The sequence below is a fragment of the Monodon monoceros genome, unplaced genomic scaffold (genome assembly GCF_005190385.1).
Source record: "Monodon monoceros isolate NGI ecotype Baffin Bay Population unplaced genomic scaffold, NGI_Narwhal_1 Super_Scaffold_20, whole genome shotgun sequence".
Taxonomy (NCBI): domain Eukaryota; kingdom Metazoa; phylum Chordata; class Mammalia; order Artiodactyla; family Monodontidae; genus Monodon; species Monodon monoceros.
This window is the reverse complement of record NW_021703777.1, coordinates 117,175,099-117,199,002: the sequence shown is the minus strand read 5'-3', so window position 1 is coordinate 117,199,002 and position 23,904 is coordinate 117,175,099. Positions and strand designations below refer to the sequence as shown.

The window sequence follows — 23,904 nt, the reverse complement described above, 5'->3', positions numbered from 1 at the left end:
GCCCAGTGGTGCTTTGTGACCACCTAGAGGGGTGGGATAGGGAGAATGGGAGGGAGACGCAAGAGGGAGGGGATATGGGGATATATGTATACATATAGCTGGTTCACTTTGTTATATAGCAGAAACTAACACAACATTGTAAAGCAAGTATACTCCAATAAAGATGTTTTAAAAAAAGGTTATATACTGTAAGATTCTGTTTATACAACCTCTCAAAATATAGAGATGGAGAATAGATGAGTTATCAGCAGGGGTTGGAGGTGGGAGGACAGGCTGGGTGTGACAGTAAAGGGGTAGCTGCACTGAGGCCTTTGTGGTGATAGAAGAGTTTTCTATCTTGATTTTGGTGGTGGTTACAGGAATCTACATTTGGTATAAAATGACACAGACCTACACACAGACATATTACACACATAGCAAATTCCTGGTTTTGTATCGTACCATAGTTAAATAAGATGTAATCAACTGGAGAAACCAGACGAAGGGTGCACTGGACCTCTCTGTACTATCTGTGTAATTTCCTAGGCGCTGTAATTAATTTTTTATACAGAAAAATAATTAAAAATAAATCTTCTTTTGCCTTGGCTAGCTGTGGCCCACATTATTTCTTAAGAGGAGAAACCGTGAGACTGTGGAAAACCCCAATACTCAATTTTACACATAAGCGTGATCTGAGGCACGAGAAAGGGGCTCGGTGGCAGAAACTGGGGAGCCCGGGAGGAGTTTCCCTTGCGCAGAGGGTTCGGAGGCGGGGTCCCCGCTGCTGAAGCCGGGAGTGAGGGGCGCGCAGCCGAGCTCCAGACCCACCCTCCGCCGCCCCCGGAGCCGGTGCGGTGTCTTCACCGCGTGGCCAGAGGCTGGGGAGTGAGAAGCACGGGCACTGTCGCTCCGGCATTCCGGACGGCCACAGCGCCGGGCCTCAGAGAGGAGCAGAAGACTTTGAACTACTAACATTTTTGGTCAATGGGATCGTCTCCCTCGCTCTGGCTTCTCGCCTGTTGATTGTGAGTTAAAACCCTGCACTGCTTTCCTTCTCCAGAACCTCCCGAGGTGCTGGCGGGAGCCCTCTCGTGCGCCCGAGTCCAGAGCGGAGGCTGTCCCGGCCTGCAGGGGAGGGAGGCGGCCTCCGCGCAGGTCCCCCAGTAGCCCGCGCCCCGCCGCGCGGGAGTCCGAGCCCCGGGAGGTGGATGGCACGCGGGGCGCGCGCAGCATGCAGTCGCTCAACATCACCCCAGAGCAGTTCTCCCGGCTGCTGCGGGACCACAACACGACACGGGCGCAGTTCATCGCGCTGTACGGGCTGCGGCCGCTGGTCTACACCCCGCAGCTGCCTGGGCGCGCCAAGCTGGCCTTAGTGCTCACCGGCGTGCTCATCTTCGTCCTAGCGCTCTTTGGCAACGCGCTGGTGGTCTACGTGGTGACCCTCAACGAGGCCATGCGCACCGTCACCAACATCTTCACCTGCTCCTTGGCGCTCAGCGACCTGCCCATCGCCTTCTTCTGTATCCCGGTCACTATGCTCGAGAACATCTTCAACAACTGGCTGGGGGGTGAGTCCGCGCGCTTTCCTTCTCCCCTAATCCCCAGCATTCCAGGGGACCCCCTCCACAACACACACTCTACTCTTCTGACTTTCTTCCATTTTTCTCTTTACCAAATGAATCCAGTACCCTTTCTTAGAACTTCCTCGCCTGCCCTCACTTGGAGATAAGTTTTTGCTCCTTTTGATTCCGTTCCAGCATTTTTCTCCGTGTCGCTTAGACACACAAGTTAGGGAAATGCTTAGGAGAGTCTCACCGCAGTGGGGTGGGAAGTGGCACCAGTCAGTTCAGCTCCCTTTTCCACGATTACCAAGACTTTTTCCTATTTTTAAAATAAAAGTAAGATAAAATAATTCAAATAATAAAAACCCCAACATCCCCTCATTCCTCTAACCTCCAGCCTCACTCCCCAGTTGCCCGTGGGGCTTCCAGACAGATATTTGTACTGCAAGTATATATATGGACTTAACACTTTAAAACAAATATAATGCATTTGCAGAAAAAAAAATCTAGTCCTTCTTTTTAAAAAATACATGAACAGAGTCACACTTGGAGAAGGAACACAGAAAATATATGTCCTCTTGACTGATAAAGAAAGAGAGATTAATTTCTCTTCCTTAGAATGGGAGCAGAAATGGCAGAGAACCATTTGGAGTCTTTGTTGGGAGCAGTGTGTGGGAAAAAATAAGACACTGCACTTCTCTAAATGATGCAGTCTTTCCAAAGAGACATGACTATAGAGAGCGTGTTTTGTAACCCATAAATAGTAGTGGGTTGTATTCTCACCAGTGCTTATGGAGTGCCTTGGGGACGAGGAAACATTGATTGTACCTGTGTTTTCATGGGTGGATGTACTCTTGTGACCATCTCAAAATTCATAGAAAGTGATTGGAAATATAGGGAGAATGTGAGAGAAATGAATCATTGTGCTTTCAAACTCTGCTATTTCCACCCCTTCCTTAGCTAATTCCTTTTATTCTCATGGCGGGTGTTTCTTTCATCCTACCATTACCAACTTGAGATCCTCAATTTAAGTCCCTGGCATTGCTTTTTTTCATTAATTTGCACCGGGTTTATTGTTAGTGGATCAGGTTGCTAAAATCTTTGATTCCCATCCCATCTATGATATATATATTTCCCCCAATACACTAAACATTACAGTACATAGTATTAGCTTGAAAGTGACACATAATGCAGTCATAAATTGACTTATGGATTATTGACTTTTTTATGCACTCTGATGAAATCCTTATACTTGGGCATTTTAAAGTTGCCCAGTGCAACTAACGCCACAGAACTAATGGAAAAACTTTTGACCAGTACATATGGCTTATTTTTTGAGAAAAAGGCACAGGAGATTTCCCTTTAATTAAAGCAACTCTGTACGTGTCCCCCTTTTTTTCTCTTCTTGGAAAAAGGTATATAGCAAAAAAAAATTTTTTTTGTTTAAAAAAGGAAGAACTGGGGGAAAAAAGCACCCACATTTTTCTATTATTGTCAGAAACTCTTGACTTACAGATGTTACTGACAGATGGGAAGCTGACTATATGAGAATGGGATGTGATTATCTTCCACTGAAAACCTGAAGGAAATCTAACAGAAAAACAATTGTTAAGTGAGAGGCATAAGCGCCAAAATAATATACTGAGCTATTTGGTTTCGGCATGGCTTTTATACATCTTTTCAACATGTTTCAGTTCTAGGTAGTGGCAATGTAGAATGTTGTCGGCAATGAAGTTCCTGATGTAAAGAGGTAAATAAGAAAGGGCTGCTTCACTGGTAACTAGAAGATATCTTATTCTGGGACAAATAGTACTTGTTCCTTTTAATTTGAAATTCTGTGGAGGGAGGAGAGGCTGCTGCTTGGCTAAAACAGTTCCTCCAGCACAAGTCATTAGGTCAAGTGGTCATAGGACCTGCTTGTGGCCCAGTTACCTTGGTAACAAAAATATTTGAGTTAGGAAATAATGCTTCCTAGGAGCAAAACAGAATGTCTTCAATAAATTGTGTACTTTTCTTTCTATTTAGAGTCTAGGCCATGGGCCCACAGCATGAGCATCACCTGGAACCTTGTTAGAAATGCAGTCTCAGTCCCCATTCCAGACCTATTGAATCAGAATCTGCATTTTAACAAAATTCCCTATGTGGTCCAAATTCACAAGGAAGTTTGAGATTCATTGGTCTCTAATACACCATTGCTGTGTTCCACTTTGGGGACAGGTTATTTTGACCAATGGTAATAGGCCACCACTGAGCACTTTTCCTTAGCAAATAGACAGGCTAAATATTTCTCTCTGATTGTCTGTTATACCATAGAGGCCGTTACTACAATAACTAGGACTTTTCCCATTAGAGCTTATTTTTCCAAGTCATAATTATACCAAGGAGGGTGTGGAATTTAATACACAATCAACTTTACTTGTCTGCCTGATTTGTTGATGACCAAAATCCAGCTGAACCAAATTAAATGGGTAAAAATTTCCTCAAAGTAAATAAGCTATTATGAAGCTGTTTACTCCGGTTTCCAGAAATTACAATTTTCCTTAATAAATCTCTAGGTTATTGGGTGTTTTTTCTCCTTTCTGTAGCCTATACCTGCATTTTCAGAGTGAAATCTATGGGATGTTATTGACAAAGTACATTCTTTGCATAGACTTTGATATAATTTTTTTCATTTGTTTATTTATTCATTCCTTTACTGATTCAACTATTTATTGAATGACTAATATATGCTAGTCGTTATGCTGAACTCAAATACAAGGGTGAATAGTACACAATATATGTCGTGTAAAGATTTTGAGGAAAGACAGCAGTTTTCCTGGAGAAAGTGAGTAGTTCTGTATGCCTGGAGTTTAGCATTCAAAGGGGAAGTGGTGAGAGATGAAGCTGGAGAGAAAAGAAGAGAAATCATGAAGAGCCTTCTAGTGCTATGTTAAGGAGTTTGAATTTTATTCTGAAGCAGATGCATCACTAATCTGAAGCAACGAATTTCAAACTAGGAGTTGCAACCTATTACTTAGTCATAAGTCATTGGGTGAGTCAGGATTAGCAATTTTCTAAAAAATGATATATATTAGAATAGAGAATTTCAGAGAGCATTTACATAGTAAAAGTTTGGTTGTGTGTGTATATATATGTATATACATATATGTATCTACACATGCAATAAGAAATATCTTTAAATTACGTGTGTGTGTGTGTGTGTGTGTGTGTGTGTAATGTAAAGGTATTTCCTATTGTGGGTCATGGTTAAAGCCACTAGTATAAAGGGAGTCAAGTTAGAGCAAGTATGGTTGACCATAAGCAAATTAAACCCATCAGAACTCATCAGCCATGGTTATGTTCCATTGCTACCCTGTGGCAGTACTTTGTTATAGCCAACTCTCTGAATTCGATTACTAAAGTGGTGGAATTGATGATGCAATTTTAAGGAACACAGATAATTAAAAAGTTGATTTACCTGTGGTTGGTTGCTAATAAAGCAGAAGTTTTTATTCATCTTGGAATGTGTGGGTGTGGATGAGACTGTGACAAAGGCAGACTATTTAGATGAGATTATACCAAAAGATGCAAGTCATGGCGAGTGGAAGAACAGCTATATGCGTGATTTTTGCCTAGGGCCACCTAGCCCTCTGACTATTTTTATTACTGCAGTAAAATCAGAGCTGTTCTTGAAAAATATATGGTGTAGTCTCTCAGAATAATATATTTTAATCCTCGAACTGTGTTAAGTGTAGAGATTACAAAATTGTAGGAGACCCACTACTCAACTAAATTTTAGAAAAATGTTATCCCGACAAGATTTGCAAAGTGGTGTTCAGAAAAACAGGGTGGGAAGGAAGCAGGGAAATGTGAAAGATAAAGAGATGAGATGTAGAAAAGAAGGAAAACAGTGATAATCAGCTGTCTTCCAAGTCTTAATATAAACACAGGTAGAGAATAGAGTTATACTAATTTGGCAAGTAGAAACGTAATTTAAAAGAAATAGGATTGATGCTTCCAAACCATTGAATACCCTAAATACTTATTTATTTTGTAAGGCCTCTTCTCCACACTAATTATGGAAAACCTGTGGTTTGGGGACTGTTTTTCACAGTGGCTGAGAGCATAGACTCTGGAGCCATCATTTTATGGGATATAGGAACAACCTTGGGTAAGTTGCTTTATTTCTCATCTCTTTCTACAGATGGAGGTCATAACAATACATATTTTATGGTGTTGCTGCCAAGCAGATTTTATGAGTTTATGGAGTTAATGCTGATTATAACACAGTAAATGGTAAAAAGTGTTCTAGATTGGAAGTTAGTCTTTTAACTTTGAACATTATCATCATTGCCTCAGTCAGGACAAAGGACACTTCTGGCAGGTATAAGGCATAAACAGGGACAAAAGAAAAGAGAGAGCAGAGGAGAGCAGAGATAGACTTTCATGATGTTGCAGAACCACAGAAGTCAATGAGAGCAGCTCAGGGGAGGAGATGAAAGATAAGCATATTTATTAGTCAGAGTTCTCCTGGGAAAGAGAACCAATAGTATGTGTGTATATGTATGATGTGCTGTGAAGAATTGGCTTACACAGTTATGGAGGCTGAGAAGTCCCACAATCTGTTGTCTGCAAACTGGAGACCCCGGAAAGCAGGTGGCAGTGGTAGTTCAAAAGCCTGAGAGTCAAAGAACCAACGTTGTAGATTCCAGTCTGTCTGAAGGCCTGAAAACTAGGGGCCTCAAGGGCTGGAGAAGATCAGTTTCTCAGCTCAAAGCAGTCAGGCAGAGAACAAATTCCCACCGTCCTCCACCCTTTTGTTCTATTTGGGCTCTCAACAGATTAGGTGATGCCCACCCACACTGGGAAGGGCCATCTGCTTTACTCAGTTCACCAATTCAAATACTAATCTCCTCTGGAAACACCCTTACAGACACAACCAGAAGTAATGTTTAACCAGACATCTGGGCACCCCATTATCAATACAAGTTGACACATAAAATTAGCTATCACAGAGTATTGAGTAGTGTTCCCTGTGCTATACAGTAGGTCCATGTGGGGTGATGGGATGTTAACTACATTTATTGTGGTAATCATTTTGTAATATATACTTGTATCAAGTCATATTTTACACCTTAAACTAATACAAGGTTATATGTCAATTATATCTGAATACAACTGGAAAAAAGAAGAAAAAAATTAACTATCATAAGAAGTCATATCTAAAACACAAACTTTCTTTTACAACTAGTCTGTTCAGGAATAGTGTTTTAGATACACAGAGAGAAAGAACAGAGGAGAAGAAAACAAAACCAAAAAATAAAAGAAGTCATAAAACATATATAGATTGGCATTCTTTTTAGTTATCATTTCTTTGAACATAATTAGGTATCCAATGGTGTGCTAGAGCTAATTCATACCAACTCATGATAACCAACTGTGTTTACATCTATTCCAGGCTCCACACTTATTGATATCCTTTTGGTAGTTTGGGATTGGCCATGGTGACCATATTTATACCAGGGAAATTAGCAAATAATTAATGATCAGAAACTTTTTTTTAACCTGGGGAGCTGGTTGTTAACATTTATTAGCACACCACTGCTTGTATCCCTTGTAATGTACATGATAATCAATCATCAACATTCTAGGTATCACTCACCACCATTGCTTTAATGTATATTGTCATTTTCTCAATCAACTTTAATCCAGCATTTTACTTTTGTTTTTTTAAACTTTATCCTTGTCTGTATTCAAACAGAATTTCTTGGAATACTGCTTTGTAATTATACATTTATTTGTGGGATATTGTTTAATGCCTGCTCTCCTTCCATGAAGAACAGCTGGGAGTGTTTATGTTTTGTCTTGGTCTGTAGTCAGAGCCTTCAGTAGTATATGATCCATAGGTCAGCGAATGAACAAATGAATGAATGAGAAGACAGAATATAGCATGAAAAATTAGTGTGATAGACTAAGATATCCTCCTAAGCCCTCCCCAACCCCCCACAGTTGGAAGCAATGTTAGAAAGTAGACCCTGAAGAGAAGGCTCACTCTCAAATCCATTCTCTCACCCAGTGGTTCTCAAACTTTGCTCCATATTAAAATTACCTGGGTACTTTTTTAAACCCTAAGGCCCCACTCACTCCCCACAATTCAGAATCTCTCAGAGTGAGATCTAGGTATCAATTTCTTTTAAAGATCCTCAGCTTATTACAACATGTAGCCAGGTTTGAGAACCAGTGCTTTCTAGGGCTTGGAATCTGGGGTAGGTCTTGGAATTCCCAGTGTACACATTTCTGTTGCTGGGGAGGGTGTCTGAATATCCACCTAGGAGTAACTGCTGAGAATTGTAACTGATGGTTACTGCTTCCATCTTCAGATATGACTGGTCTAAAGTTTTAGTTATAGCTTGAAACAAGCAAACAAAAATTCCCATTTCACCTTCTCCATCTTGTAAAAAACGTTTGTAGACTTCTCTCTCTTTCACCTTCCATCCTACAACTCTCTCTCATTCTTGCTTTTGTGCTCTCTTTTGGGATCTCAGGTTCATAGCGTTGAGTTAATAATATGATATTATTATCATTCTGGACAATAACCTTCTCTTGTTTTATTATGTTTATATTCTTTTTTTCCCTTAAATCCCCATTCTCTGCTATAATTCATCTCCCCCTGAAAAGGTGGCTACAATAATGTGTTTGATATGTACCTTTAAATTTGTTTGTATTATTCTTACATATGTTGCATAAATATGCATTGTTACTTTGCTCAGTGCTGTTTCCAACATCTTTCCATGTTGCTGTGTTTATCTAATGCTTTTATTTTTAACAGATAATTTATGTATTTAGAGTCCACCTTTGTGTGTGATACAAGATAGGCAGATTGGTTTATTTTTCTCCATGTAGAGAGCTAGTCGTTTTTACACTTCCTATAAACAACTTATAATTTCTCCCTTGATTTGTGGTGCCATTTTAATTATAAATCCATTTCCCATCTTCTTTTCTGTCTATTTTGAAACATTGCTTAGTTGTCTAAGTCCACACCAGTGCTATAGTGTTTATTGCAAAGGCTTTTTAGCATATCTAAATATTGCATTGGGAAAGTCCCCTATTTCTTTGACCTTCTCTTTCAGAGTTGATTTAGTTATGTATGGACCTTTAGTTTTCCATAAGCATTTAAAAATAAGTTTGTCCCCCTGGAATTTTGATTGGTATTGTATTCAATTTATCTGCTGTTTTGGAGATAATTGACATTTTAATGATAAGTCACTGTGCAATATTGTCATGTTAATCCTATGTGATAAGACAGAACAGTGGTCCTTCAAAGATGTCCATAACCTAATCCTTACAACCTCTGACTATGTTGCTTTACATGGCAAAAGAGATTTTGCTGATGTGACTAAGTTAAGGATCTAGAGATGGGGAGACCATCCTGTATTATCTGGCTGGACCCTATTAATCGTAAGGGTACTTACAAAGGGAGTCAGGAGTGTCAGGAGCAGAGATGGAGATGTGGCAACCGTGCCAGAAGTCAGAGTGACGCAGGGCCTTGAGCTAAGGAAGGCAGGCAGTCTCTGGAAACTGGAAAAGGCCAGGAAACAGATTCTTCTCTAGAGCCTTCAGAAGGAATGCAGCTCTGCAGGCCCATTTTAAACACCTGACTTCCAGAACTATAAGATATAAATGTGTGTTCTTTTGAACCACTAAGATTGTAGTAATTTGTTAGAGCAGCAGTAGAGAACTAATACAATCACCTCTTACACATAGAATGACTCTGTTTAATTAGGTCTTGTTGGATGTTATTTCTTCCAAACAGAAACCTGGTATGTTAACGTATTGGGTGGGCATGTTCTTCAGGGGAGGTTAGGATCCTTCTTAGCTCTAGGAGTTGGATTTCATTAATGTAGGTCAATATTTTAAATTTCATTCTCCTTGTCGATGAGTTTTAAAATGGGCATGCAGCCCATTTTGGCCATAGAGTCTGAGGTTTTCCTCACTTTCATAAAGGGACTGAGAAAAGTGTATATTTTCCTTTCTAATCCTAAGAACAAAAGCATGCTGAGGAGGATGAAGTAATCCAAAGGAGAGAATGCCAATCCATGCTGAAATCATTCAGCTGTAGAATTTACTGCCCCATTATTGCTCTACCTCTGGAATCACTTTTATATGAAATAGTACATTTCCCTTATTGTTTCAGCCAGTTGAGCTGAATTTTATTTGCAGTCCAAAACATCTAATTAATATATAGAACAAACAAATACAAAGAAAATAAAAATTATGTATTCCAAATCCAGAGGTAATTATGATGAGAAGTTTAGTGTGTTACTAAAATTAGTAACATTTAGTTGTTAGTTTTCTCCTGAATATATTTTTAGCAAAATAGAAACCCTTTAGTGTTTGAGTGTATGTGTGTGTACATGTATATATCACTTGTTTACTGCTTGTTTCAGTTAGTTTTCATTTTAAAACGTCCATTGAAAGATGATTTAATAATTTACATTATATTGACATATATTTTATTTAGCCATCCCTCTATTTTTGGCATTAGTTTACACTAATTTGAGGTTATTTTATGTTTGGTGAGCAACTGAGTACATAAATTACATGAATATTTAAAATATTTTATTAAGCATTTCTGGGGAAGAACACTTTATAATGCATTTTGTTGCCTGATAACCTTCACATTCAAGAATTTTTTCCTAATGGCTAACCTGACCTTCTCCATTTCTTTCCTTGTATACAAAAAAAAAAAGAAAAGAAAGAAAAATCCCTCCTATATTATTTGACAGTGAGTTATTTTAAGATTTTTAGCACAATGAAACCACCTTGTTTCTGCTTTATTACCCTAATGTTTAACCTGGGCTTATTTTACTCTATTATTTGAAAGTCTAATTATTGCCATTAGTGGAAAGTAAAAAAACAATTCAGTTACTTTTCTAAAATGGTATTTGTAGCTATTAGAGTAATGAAAATAGGAAGAGAAATACCAGAAGAGACATAATTTTACTTTGGTGAACTTGTTTTCTGACACAAATATGCACCCAGAAGGTTCTTCTTGTAAAGTAGTTGAAGGAAGCACTCTGAGCAGAACTACACTTAGTATCAGCTTGGCTCCACAAAGAAAAACCTCAGGGTCTCGCAATTTGTATGGCCCCTTGTGGAGGGCCACTCATCCTAAATCAAAATCTTTCTGAGAACAGCTCCAGCCCATGTACACAGAGAAGCCAGAAGTCTTTCACGTTGCCCCATTCTTAAGTATGTAAAGACAATCAAGGATTGTTAGGCAGTTGAAGAAAGTTTGCAGAATAAAAGGGAATACAAACAAACAGATAAATGAAACTAGCATAAATGGGTGATTTATAGATTTCTTTAGAAAAAATTCTAAGTAGTATTTTCATATCTATGGACATATTCTGAAGAATGTCTCCTCATTTGATATTTTCATAGTGGAATTCCTATTGGTTTTTAAGTCTCAAACTTCTACAATAAATGTATCATTCAATACAACACTTTTTAAGATGATTTTACATAGGAAAAATGTATGTCCCAAAACTTAAGAAAACATTTTAAACCAAATGATTTATCTATAAATAAAAATTATCCAGCTATATTCCAAATACATTTGGTAGAACATCAAAATCGCAAATAGATATTTTGAAAAGCATGCCTAGTGTTCACAATGGGATGTGTGTACTGAATGTTGCTGACACTAAGAGAAGCATCACATCATTTTACACATTCTTTGCGACTGAACCATTCTTTGCAATTGTTACTCTTGAAAAGAAGAGTAGCTTTGCAAAGAGGTCAATGAAAAAGATGTTGAAGAATTATTTAAATGCATGATGAGAAATTAGCAAGTACTAAAGTTTTTCAGGATATCAGTCTGAAAAAGTTAATCACAGTGATAACCAGAAGGTATTCAATTAAACCACTAGACATTGCTTGCTGAAAATTATTTGTGGGCTCTGCTGATACAATGATAATCATTATCTTTGAACTTGGTGGAGATATTACTGCCAGATATCTCTTATATCACCATGCAAATACTTCTATAAACATACTAGAGGAGAGTAAGTAAAGCTTTATTCTGTAGTGTTTCATCCTAAAGAGTCAACTACATCCCTTGAAGATTCATTCAGGAGTCCCTACCTGAGCACAAAAGTGATTAAAAAAAAAACAAAAAACTGAAAGCTTCTGAGTTTTATAGTTTGCCTGAAATTGCACCTTTGCAACCCAACTTACTCATGATATCACTTTCCACAGCCAGTGACAATGATAACATTTCAGCCCTCCTTGCCTTTCAACTTTCTTCAAGTTTCCAGTCTGTTCCTTTCTTCATGGGTATCAGGTCATCCAAGGTAATTGTCCTGTTTTTGTTGCAAATTATATTTGAAATTTTCTAACATATTTATTAATTTCTGTGTGCTGGTTGCTATGCCTTGTTGGAAAAAAATATTCATGATGCACCATGAAAATGCTGCATACAGAGCAACATGCACACAAACCATTTGATAAAAACCATTCTAATTGTTCTGGAAATTGGGAGCAATATTTTAAACATTTTACATACTAAATGATGACTTAACTATATTTTAGTTACACTTCAGGAATTCTGTTGGGAGTTTGATTTGGCATTTTAAATGATGGGGAATAGGCTGCTAATGCACATTTTCACACAGAATGTCTCATTTTCATTAATGAGTTACTAATGGTAAGTGGGAGATGTCTTCATTTAAGAAGATATTGACTTCATAAATCAAGAGTAGGCATCTCTGAAAAGGAACATTTGAGAATAAGAAAAAGTTCTTAAAAGTGAAAATATGATTGCTGAACTTATATATAAATTATAAGAGCTAGAAGATAAAGAGAAGAAGATCTCTGTAATGTGGACCAAAAAAGACAAAGAGAATTTATAAAGCAAAAAATATGTATTAAACAAAAGATATAAATATGAGGGATACAGCCAGGAATTCCAAAATCTGATTAATAAGAGTTCCACCAAAAAAATGCACAAAACACAGAGGTAAAACACAGAGATAAGAGAGTCAGAGGTCTCCAAATTCAAAAGGCACACAAAGAGCAAAAGAATAAAAAATGGCCTAGGCTTCAACTCATATTCCCATAACATTTCAGAAGTACAATTACAAAGAGATCAATAAAAGCTTCCAAATAGTAAACCAGGATCCTCATAAGAGAGCAAAAATCAGTCGGACGGTATAGATGTGTTAGCACCAAAAGTGGATGCTAGAGGTCAATAAGGCAAGACCTTCAAGATTCCAAAGGAAGATAATGTTGAATTTAAAGTCAAATTATAGCCACTTTCAGATAAGCAAGAACTTAAGGAGCCTACTTTAAACTCATTAATTTGAAGAACTTACTTGAAAAAGATTCATGCAAAACAAGGGTGAAATACAAGAAATAAGAAGCCATGAAATGAAAGGAACAGTGGAGAAGGAATCCATTCTAAATGAATTTCAAGAACATGGCTATAGAACAATCTTTAAATAAATAAATAAACACAGTCATCAAACTTAGAAGTCAGTAGTCTTCTAGAAGAAAGTCTTAAAAGAACAAATACTAGAATTGATTCCAAGTTGTGTATATGTTATGTGAAAAGTTGAGATGTAATAGTAAAAATAATGATGATGGTTACGGCAGCAATAAATGTAGCTAACACTCATGAATGCACTTTCACATAGTGCCAGGCTCTGTCCTAAACACATGGCATTTATGATTTCATTTAATCCTCCAAGAGTCCTATGAGGCAAGTATTGTTTCATCATCTACATTTTATAGATAAGAAAACCCAAGACACAGTGAAGTAAGGTAATTTTCTCTAGGTCACACAATTAACTAGTGGTTAACCCAAGATCCAAACCCAGGTAGTCTAATTCCAGAGCTTATACTCTAAACTGCTATAGTGTGTTGAAGAAGGTACATGTTTCTTCTTCAAACTGGAAAAAAAGAAATGCAAATTAAAACTCCAGGAAAAATTAAATAAATGAAAATACTCTACAAAAGGTCACGGCCTGGATACAAAGCACATTAAAATATGGCACACTTTAGAGCAATGAGTAAATTCACAAGGATCATTACTATAAATTCAGAGAAAAAGAAATGTATCTGGAACATGTATATTGGTTTTGTAGTTATAATGTTTAAATAGTCATAATAATGAAAATGTTGCTTATAGTTTTAATCTTTTATAATTAAACTGTAGGCTAAGTACAGAAGACGTAACATGCCAATGGAACAGAATGCAAAGCTATCAGTCTTGATAAAGTAAATATAAAGGTATAGCTGATAGAAGTTGGAAGGAAGAAGAGAGGAAGAAAAGGAGGAAGGAGGTGACATGAGGGGGTGAGGTATCATCATCTTACAAAGTGAGGGACAAGATAAACTGTTGGAAGCTGATAGACCAAGGAAAAGGGTGTTAAGTACATTACTTTATGAGTCAAAGATAGAGGAAACCACGTGCAAGAATTTAGGAAACACACTTCTCAAAAGCTTTTCAAAGAAATAATTGAAGAAATTGTTATAACTATAAGAAAACTAAAAGATGTGGGGAGAAGCAGAGGTGGGAGGTAATAAAAGTGAACTAAAAGCCTATCTATCCTAGAAGAAAGTCAATATAGACCATCTAAAATCAGTAAATCAAGAATATAAAGCAACTTGTTTAGCAATGTGACGGTACCTGGCAGAAGAATTAAACACAAGTAGATGTCGGGGAGTAGGACAGCAGGTGAGAGGGGGTGGGCAGAGACCCATTCTTTTTTATCGTAGCCCTTCTGATTTTGAACGATTTGCTCATAATTCTTTGATTAAAAAGACATTTTTAAAAGGAAGAGACAAATTAAATTTGTAACTGAAAAGCTGCCCCCCCCAAAACATCTCCTAGCCAGATGGTTTCACTGGAGAATGCTGCCAAACATTTAAAGAAGAATTAACACTACTTTTACACAAACTCTTCCAGAAAATAGAAGAGAAGAGAACACTTCCTAAACCACTTCATGAGGCCATTTTTACTCTGACAAAGTAGACAAAGACAGTACAATAAAAAGAAAACTGCAAACCAATGTCTCTCAACTGCAAACTTAGACATAAAAATTCTCAGTGTATTAGCAGATGGAATCCATCAATGTATATAAAGGATTATACACATGATCAAGTGGGATTTATCTTAGGTATGTAAGTCTGGCTCAACATTCAGATATCAATGTAAAGGCTTCCCTGGTGGCGCAGTGGTTGAGAGTCCGCCTGCCGATGCAGGGGACACGGGTTCATGCCCCGGTCCGGGAAGATCCCGCATGCCGCGGAGTGACTGGGCCCGTGAGCCATGGCCGCTGAGCCTGCGCGTCAGGAGCCTGTGCTCCGCAACGGGAGAGGCCACAACAGTGAGAGGCCCGCATACTGAAAAAAAAAAAGAAAAAAATGTAATCCACCAGAGCAACAAGCTAAAAAAGAAAACTCATAGCATAGCAATTGACACACAAATAACATTTGACAAAATCCAACACCCATTCATGATAAAAGTTCTCAGCAAGTTAGTAATAGAGAGAAACTTTCTCAGCTTTATAAAGAGCATGTACAAAAACCTACAGCTAACATCATATTTAATGGTGAAAGACAGTGCTTTTTTTCTCAAATTGGGAACAGAACATGGATGTCTGCTCTCACTACTCTTATGTAGCACAGTGCTTGAAGTTCAAGCCACTGCAAGGAGGCAAAGAAAAGAAATAAAAGATATAAAGTTTGGAAAGGAAAAATAAAACTACCTCTATTTGCAGAAGACATTATTTTCTAAAAATCCCAAGAATCTACAAAATCTCCTAGAATAAGTGAATTCAGCAAAGTCAAAGTATATAAGATCAACACACAAAACTCAGTGGTATTTTTATATTAACAAGTAACGTGCAGAAAATGAAATGAAAAATACCATACTACTTATAATTACTCCAAATAAAGTGAAATATTTAGGTATACAGTAAACGAAACATAGTTTTCAGTTCTGTGCGCTGAAAATTACAAAATGCTGATGAAGAAAATCAAAGAATACATAAAGAAATGATGAGACATACTGTGTTAATCGATTGGAAGTCTCAATATATTAAAGATGTCTGTTCTCCCAAAATTGATCAATAGGTTTAATGTAATTCCTATCAAAATCCCAGCAAGGATTTTTGAAGACATAGACAAGCTTATTCAAAACTTTATAATAGGCACAGGGCCTAAAATAGCTAAAATAATCTTGACAAAGAAGAAGTGGGAGGAATTCCTCTGCCTGATTGATATCAAAGCTTCTATGTAGATAAAGTAATCAAAACAGTGTGATATTGCCAGAGGGATAAACACAGATGAATGAAGCAGAATAGAGAATTTAGAAATAGATCTGCACAATATGCTCAAAGGATTTTTGACAAAGGTGTGATTCAATGGAGGAAGGATTGCCTGTTCCACAAATAGTGCTGGAGCAATTGATATTTATAGGTGAAAATAAGCAAACAAAACAAACAAAAACTTAAACCTCACACTTTATACAAAAATTTATTCAAACTGGATTGTAGACTTAAAAGTAAATGTAAAGCTACGAAACTTTGGGGAAAAAACATACAAAATTATCAGGGCTGAGTACAGAATTCTTAGAGTCCTTAACTGACACCAAAAGCTCATTGCATATAAGGAAAAATTGATAATTTGGACCTCATCAAAATTAAACACTTGCTCTGTTAAAGCCCATGTGGAGAGATGAAAAGACCAGCTACGGACAGGGAGAAAATATGTACAAAGTATATATCTGACAAAAAACTAGTATCTATCAATAGAATATATAAGCTCTCAAAACTCAGCAGCACAAAGACAAACAGTCCAATTAGAAAATGGACAAATCACATGAAGAGAAATTTCATCAAAGCGGATATACAGATGGCAAACGAACACATGAAAAGATGTTCAGCATTGTTAGAAATCAGGAAATGAAAACTGAAACCATGATATCAATACACATCTATCAGAATGGCTAAAAGAAAAAATAGTGACAACACAACGTTGGCAAGGATGTGGAAAAACTGGATCACTTATATATTGCCAGCAGGAATACCAAATGACACAGCCATTCTGGAAAATAATGTGGCAATTTCTTATAAAACTAAATATGCAATTACCATGCAGCCAGGGGATTCCATTCTTGCGTATTTATCCCAGAAAAATTAAAAGTTGTGTTCACACCAAAACCTATATGTGAATATTCATAACTGCTTTTTTGGTAATAGTCAAAAACTGGAATACCCCAGATGGTCTTCAGTGGATGAATGATTAACCAAACTGTGGTACATATATTCTGTGGAGTATTAGTCAGCAATACAAAGGAACAAACTTGATAAATGCAACAACTTGGATGCATGTCCAGGGGACTCTGCTAAAAGAAGAGGGCCAGACTGTAGGCGCACGGGCTTCAGTAGTTGTGGCACGTGGGCTCAGTAGTTGTGGTGCATGGGCTTAGTTGCTCCATGGCATGTGGGATCTTCCCAGATCAGGGATGGAGTCCGTGTTCCCTGCAATGGCAGGCAGATTCTTAACCACTGCGCCACCAGGGAAGCCACTGTAATGAGAAGCCTGCACACCACATGAAGAGTAGCCCCTGCTCGCCGCAACTAGAGAAAGCCCGCACCCAGCAATGAAGACCCAATGCAGCCAAAAATAAATAAATAAATTTTTTTTAAAAAAAGAAAAGAGCCTATCCCAAAAGATATTTACTATATTGCTCAATTTATATGCCATTTTTGAAATGAGAAAATTTTAGAAATGGAAAACAGACTAGTGGTTGCCAGTGGTTAGGGGCAGGGAGGGACAGAGGTGGGAGGGGCATATGGGTGTGGTTATAAAAGGGCAACAGGAGGGACTTTTGTGGTGTTGGAAGTGTTCAGTATCTTGGCTGTGATGGCAGATACTTGAACCTATTGATAAAATCTATAGAACACACGCACACTGAGATGAGTACAGGTAAAGTTGGAAAATCTGAATAAAATCAGTGGATTGTATTAACGTCAATATCTTGGTTGTGATAGTTTACTGTCGTTTTACAAAATGTTACCATTGGCGGAAACTGGGCAAAGTATACAAGGGATCTTTCTGTATTATTTCTTACAACTGCATGTGAATCTATAATTATCTCATACAATTTTCAATTGATAAAGAGAAAGAAAAAATGAGAGGTCAGGAGGGTATAGCCCTCATGAATGGGATTTGTCTTCTTGTAAAAGAGATGCCACAGAGCTCTCTTGCCCTTTCTGCCAAGTGAGAATACAGTGAGAAGTCTGCAACCCGGAAGAGGGTCCTCACCAAACCATGCTGGCACTCTGACCTCGGGCTTCCAACTCCCAGAACCGTGAGAAATAAATCTCTGTTGTTTATAAGTCACCCCATCCACGGCACGTTGTTATAGCAGCCCAAATGGACATGCCTCCTCTCAGAGCCAGCTGGGCAGCTTCCATCTCCTTCCCTAAGTATAACAAGAATTCTGGAGAAAAATGGCTCATCTTCTTTGCTGTCAGTTTCCTCTTGCAGTCTCTCTATTGAGTCTTCTTCTTGGCACTTGGAAACTGTAAGAATCTTCTCCCTGTCCCTCCACTCTGCAGGAGTTAAGGTTCCTTCTGGCAATGAGCTAAGCCAACTGGACTCAATTCCTCCAGAATTTCTACTAAAGATTGGAAAAATGATTGGATATGAGCTAATACAATAAAATAACGATTGGACTAGAAGAGAATAGATGTGTATAGCGATGAAGACAGAGAGAGAGGGACAGAGACAGAGATATTGATTTGTGAGCCGTAGTACTATCTTGAATTATTGATCCATAATGACTTTCTATAGCTGGTGTCAGTTCATGTGTATCTTTATCATAAACCCCAATTTGGGATTGAGTCTCAGTTCCTTGAAACCCATGGCAGTAGTGTTTTCTTTTCTTTTCTTTGTTTTAATTTTTATTGGAGTATAGTTGATTTACAATGTTGTGTTAGTTTCAGGTGTACAGCAAAGTAAATCAGTTATACATATACATATATCCACTCTTTTTTAGATTCTTTTCCCATATAGGTCATTACAGAGTACTGAGTTCCCTGTGCTATACAGCAGGTCCTTATTAGTTATCTATCTTATATATAGTAGCGTGTATATGTCAGTCCCAATCTCCCAATTTATCCGTCCCCCCGCCTTTCCCTGTGGTAACCATAAGTTTGTTTTCTACATCTGTGACTCTATTTCTGTTAAATAGGTCCATTTGTACCATTTTTTTAGATTCTGTGTATAAGCGATATCATATATTTGTCTTTCTCTGTCTGACTTACTTCACTCAGTATGACAATCTCTAGGTCCATCCATGTTGCCACAAATGGCATTATTTTGTTCTTTTATATGGCTGAGTAATATTCCATTGTATATATCTCTCCCCCTCTTACCCTGTGGTTACCGTAAGTTTGTTTTCTACATCTGTAACTCTATTTCTGTTTTGTAGATAAGTTCATCTGTACCCTTTTTTTTAGATACCACATATAAGTGATATATGATATTTGTCTTTCTCTGACTTACTTCACTCAGTATGACAATCTCTAGGTCCATCCATGCTGCTGCAAATGGCATTATTTTGTTCTTTTTATTTATTTAATTAATTTATATTTTTTTTGAGGTACGCGGGCCTCTCACTGTTGTGGCCTCTCCTGCTGCGGAGCACAGGCTCCGGATGCGCAGGCTCAGCGGCCATGGCTCATGGGCCCAGCCGCTCTGCGGCATGTGGGATTCTCCCGGACCGGGGCACGAACCTGTGTCCCCTGCATCGGCAGGCGGACTCTCAACCACTGCACCACCAGGGAAGCCCTGTTCTTTTTTAATACAGTGTTTTCTTAATGCTTCCACTCAAAATAGAAAGAACAAGCAGTGCCTGAGCTGGGAAATTTCCTTCAAAATCCATGTTGGGGCTCTTGGTTCTGGCCTTTCCCTAATCCATTGAGATTCTCTTTTGTTCCTTGCTCAGGGATGCATCATTAAAGTAATCCTCTCAACAAACTCATGGAAGACAGGAAATTTGGAAAGAGCACCCTGGTTTCTGATGTTACAAGTGTTTGTTTTGTAAACAATAAAATAATGCTCCCATAATTATGCTTAAGATAAATGTGCTTTCAATTTTAAGATGCTGTAGAAGGTTCTCTATATCATGTTTAAGTTATTCATCCATTCAACAAAGAAGCAGTAGGTGCTTGATCCACAGCTACTGAGGGCCAGGAATTTCCCTGGGAATTTTATCTGGGGAAACAAACACACAAAAATAAATGGCATTGTCCTTGCTCAGAGGAAGTTGAGAAGAAACCAGTAAGGGCAACAAAGGTGCTACTCTGGAGGGCACATGGAGACAACAGTGGTCAGTTCTATCTGAAAATGGTGGTGGCCTTCAAAGGTTTCCAAAAGAAGATGACTTTTGAGTCAAGCCCTAGAAAATGGGTCCACAGTTCGATAGTGGGGATAGGGTGCCAATCCAGGGTGACAGCATCCAGGCATGGAGCAGCACAATGTATTCTGGGAAATGGGAACTGAAAGCAACTCTGTAAATTCCTCAGCAGAGGACTCGGGCATGAAGAACACGGACAGAAATGTCAAAGACAGACAGGCAAGTGAGAGTGTAGAGAACCTCGGGGACCATTTTACGGACTTGGGCTTTATCTTTTAGGCACGTTTTAACATTTAAAACGTATTTCAGGAAGACTATTCCAGCAGCAATTTTGAGGGTAGTGAAGGAGTGGAGGTGAGAATGTATGAGGAAACCATTGCACTGCTCCAGGGCACAGGTGATGGGGTGCATTGAACATAAGGATTCTTTATGATTAGAGAATTAAGCACAGATGTATTTGGCTTTGCCGAGTTGTATTCTGATGATTTTAACGTTTTTGCATGTATGGTCTGGCTGGTGGCAGTCATCATAGGCTCCCCCATGTGGCATGTGCAACGACTTGAGGTAGATTCGGGGCTGGGATTGGTAATCACACTATTGAAATGTCTTCCCTCCCCTCTTAATTATAATCATTTTCCTTCCTGCAAGAGTGTTACAGCAAATTTGTATGATCTCAGTTATTTCACTGGAGGTTTCTCAAGTGGAATAAAATAATTTGCTTTAAGATTTTTTCCTCTGCTTTATCCAGATCTCATATCGTTAAGACTTTAATGTTTAAAATAAAATGTACCAGGGACACATTCTACATTTTCCTGCCAGTGGAACATGCCTTTCCTAGTGTTCTTCAGTGTCTTGTTATGTTTTAAGAGTTCAATGCTCGCTCTAGACTTTTCTTTTATTTTTAAGACACATGAAAAATTTGTAACCTCTTATCTACTTATTGCTTGATTCTCCTTCGTAAGCCGTTTCTCACCTGCCTGCCTATTCATTGACAAATTGAAATCTGAACTGGAACATGTAAAAGGATGTTCCAACCTCTCTGCTTCCCCAACATCTTTGTCAGATGGGCCCAGGCTTCTGGTGATTCACAGTGAAGGAAGCACCGCACCATTTTTGGTGACCCGGTCTCTCCATTGGGGTGTACTTGAATGCGTCCTGCCTGGAAGATCTAGCGCGGACAGTAGTCATTAAGGACACTAGGGCGTTGCTCACATACCCTCTAAGATAATTTTTTAAACTACGTGTCTTTTGTACCTTTTAAATTGACATAAGCAAATGTGAAACTTTACTGGGCACTCAGTATCCACTGGCAAGGGTATCAAATGAGCCCTCAGGCAAGGGTACATTTAAAAAGTGGCTTGACGTTTGATGCAACTGGTATATTGAATGAGCTGGACTCCACAGGTAAGAGCAGAAGGCAGTTTTATTCTATCCCTTGCCACCTACAAAAATGCAGTCTTTCCAGTCCTCTGATGAAATGTGGTGGATGAAGCCTTGAGTGGGCCCTGTAACTCTTGCGGTCATTCAGAGAATAAAATTCCTCTGGTCACTTTCAGTCATAAGAACAGTGACTGGTCACTGAATAGAGTTAGTTCCCTTATCAAAATGTCTAGTCCAGTGTCACAATCACATAAGTCCATACCCTCAATCAATTTAAAACGTCTCCCTTCCCCCAGTTTGAGCCATTTTTAGGCCTAGAATCCTACAGTATGCAGAGGGGATACTATCCCCTTATTCTGCATATGACCGTTTCCCACGACTGATTCTTTACTTCATGGGTTTCTCACAAATAACAACCCTGAGGCTTCCAACGGCTACTCCCTTTAGCCAGCTGCTAGTGAAGACCTTTCAGCTTCCACACACAACTGGACGTGACCAGCTCCTTTCTCTGAGACTGCCCTTATCTCCAGCAGGAAACCCACACCAATGAAGCCCTTTTATAAATGACCCAACCCAGTTCCCACGTGGGGTCCATTTCTGACCCATAGAACACAAGGAGATGTGTCCATTTTTTAAATAAAATTATGTTATCATATATATAAATAATTTTATATATAAATATATAAAATGTATGTATTTATACATTTTAAATATATAAATCATTTCATTTGTAGAAAATGCATAAAATCTAATTGGCAAAGCCAGTCCTCTCTGTCACAGATCAGCCAAAACAGATTTGCTTTCTGTCAAGAAAAAGTACGATTTCATTTTGCAAATCAAATAAACGTATTAACATGCTTTCCCACGGCCACCTTCTCATTCCTAAGTCCTATTAGCGAGAGTGCGAGCATACAAAAAGCCTTAATCCCTCAGTTGGATGAAATGAAGCACCACTAACTTCACCATTTCCACTAATGTTCTCTTTGCTTTGCTTTCACTGGCTCTTTCTCTGGAGTGATGTATTTGACAACTTTCAGGGAATGGAAGCAATGAGGTGGTTAGGTTAAAGTTGCCCCATTACTTCTGCCCCTTCACTGTACAGAAAATGGGAATTCACAACATGTCATCACCTGTCAAAACACCTTTTTTCCAATGCCAAGTTTTCCCCTGAATAGAAATACAGGGAGAAGCACAAAGCCCCATCATGGATTTATGGTGCCTCGATCAAGGTGGCTTCACTGACATCAAATAGTTTGAACCACGTCTTGCTTTGGTGGGCCCATAGTGAGATTGGGGTTGGGTGAGAGATATGACTTGTGAAAATTGAAAGAAGGGTGATTATGAAAGAGGAACTGAGAATGTAGACTCAGCATGACACTTCAACCCCAGGCATTCTCTTTGGCAGTGGATTTTTAGAGAAGTATGTGTTTGGAAATAGAAGATCTGAGATTGGTTCCCATGAAACCACCTGAGCGTGCCCTCAGAAGGTCTTTGCTTGTCCCCAGGGGAACGTGCACCTGTTCAGGGACTGTCAGTCTCGCCTTGTGCTTTGGAATGTGTCAATACGTGGCCCCCATGGTTGTTGGCCCAGTGGGCTCTGCCTACATGGAGTCAGAATGAGTTTCACCATAATATCCTCTTCTCAGAGAGCATGGACCTTGAAATTATTGTTCAGTAAGTGTTTTCATTCTTAGTTGTATTTGAAAAATAACACCTAGATCAGAGCTTGAATTTTCATACTTTTGATAACTATACCAGAAAGCTTGTTTCCCCCATTTAATTGACTTTGAAGATTGGTGAAAATCCTCTGGGAATGGAGGCAGAAATATGTCTTAAGACCTAAGTATTCTTCACCTGGAAAGCTCCAGAGTGACTCAAACTACAACAGTTTCCATAAATTCTCTAACTTTAATTCCTATTATCCAGATATGTGACTTTTGAATATGCTTTAAATGTTTGGTTTGTCCCTTATTAGCATTTTCTATTACTATTAATATTTTTAAAACACCTTTATTGGAGTATAATTGCTTTACAATGGTGTGTTAGTTTCTGTATTAATACTGTTATTATTAATTTTTTGAACTCATGAGATCAGTCTGTTAGAAATAGTATTAATAAATAGAACTTGCCTTTCTGTAAAATATATAGCTCAAAGGCTTATAATTTGGTCTGAATAGTCATACATTGGCAATAGTTTGAATCCCAGTTTCTCATTCATCTCAGAATCTACAAGCTACCACTTGCCTCTCTAAAATCTTTGCAAGCAACCTGATCATTGCAATCTGAAATAGCAGTAACAAAATACAGACTTGCAGTACGAATTCAGTTGGAAGAAGTCTGATGCCATGTCAGAATTGGTCTCTTCAACAACTGAGGGAGCAAAATAATGTAACAGTAAATTAGCTGGCATGCTAGTACAAAGTATTCTTTTCATACATACTTTGGTCATTGTAGTGTTCTTTCTTTCACCCAACTAAAAACTTAACGACTATCGTGTAAAAAGATGAGAAAGATAAAAAAAAAAGTGAACTGGCTATGGACCTCAATTCCATTTAAAATAAAAAAGAA

At 38.4% G+C, this 23,904-nt stretch overlaps 1 protein-coding gene across 1 annotated transcript in view; it reads left to right on the top strand.

Moving 5' to 3' along the window:
• The first annotated feature begins 1,210 nt into the window (after positions 1–1,210).
• Positions 1,211–23,904, top strand: part of QRFPR (pyroglutamylated RFamide peptide receptor) — a 75,866-nt gene continuing 53,172 nt past the window's right edge. Inside the window, exons 1-2 of the mRNA XM_029234720.1 lie at positions 1,211–1,550; positions 20,396–20,520. Of these exons, the coding sequence (XP_029090553.1) occupies positions 1,211–1,550; positions 20,396–20,520 (465 nt within the window). The remainder of the gene's footprint in view (positions 1,551–20,395; positions 20,521–23,904) is intronic.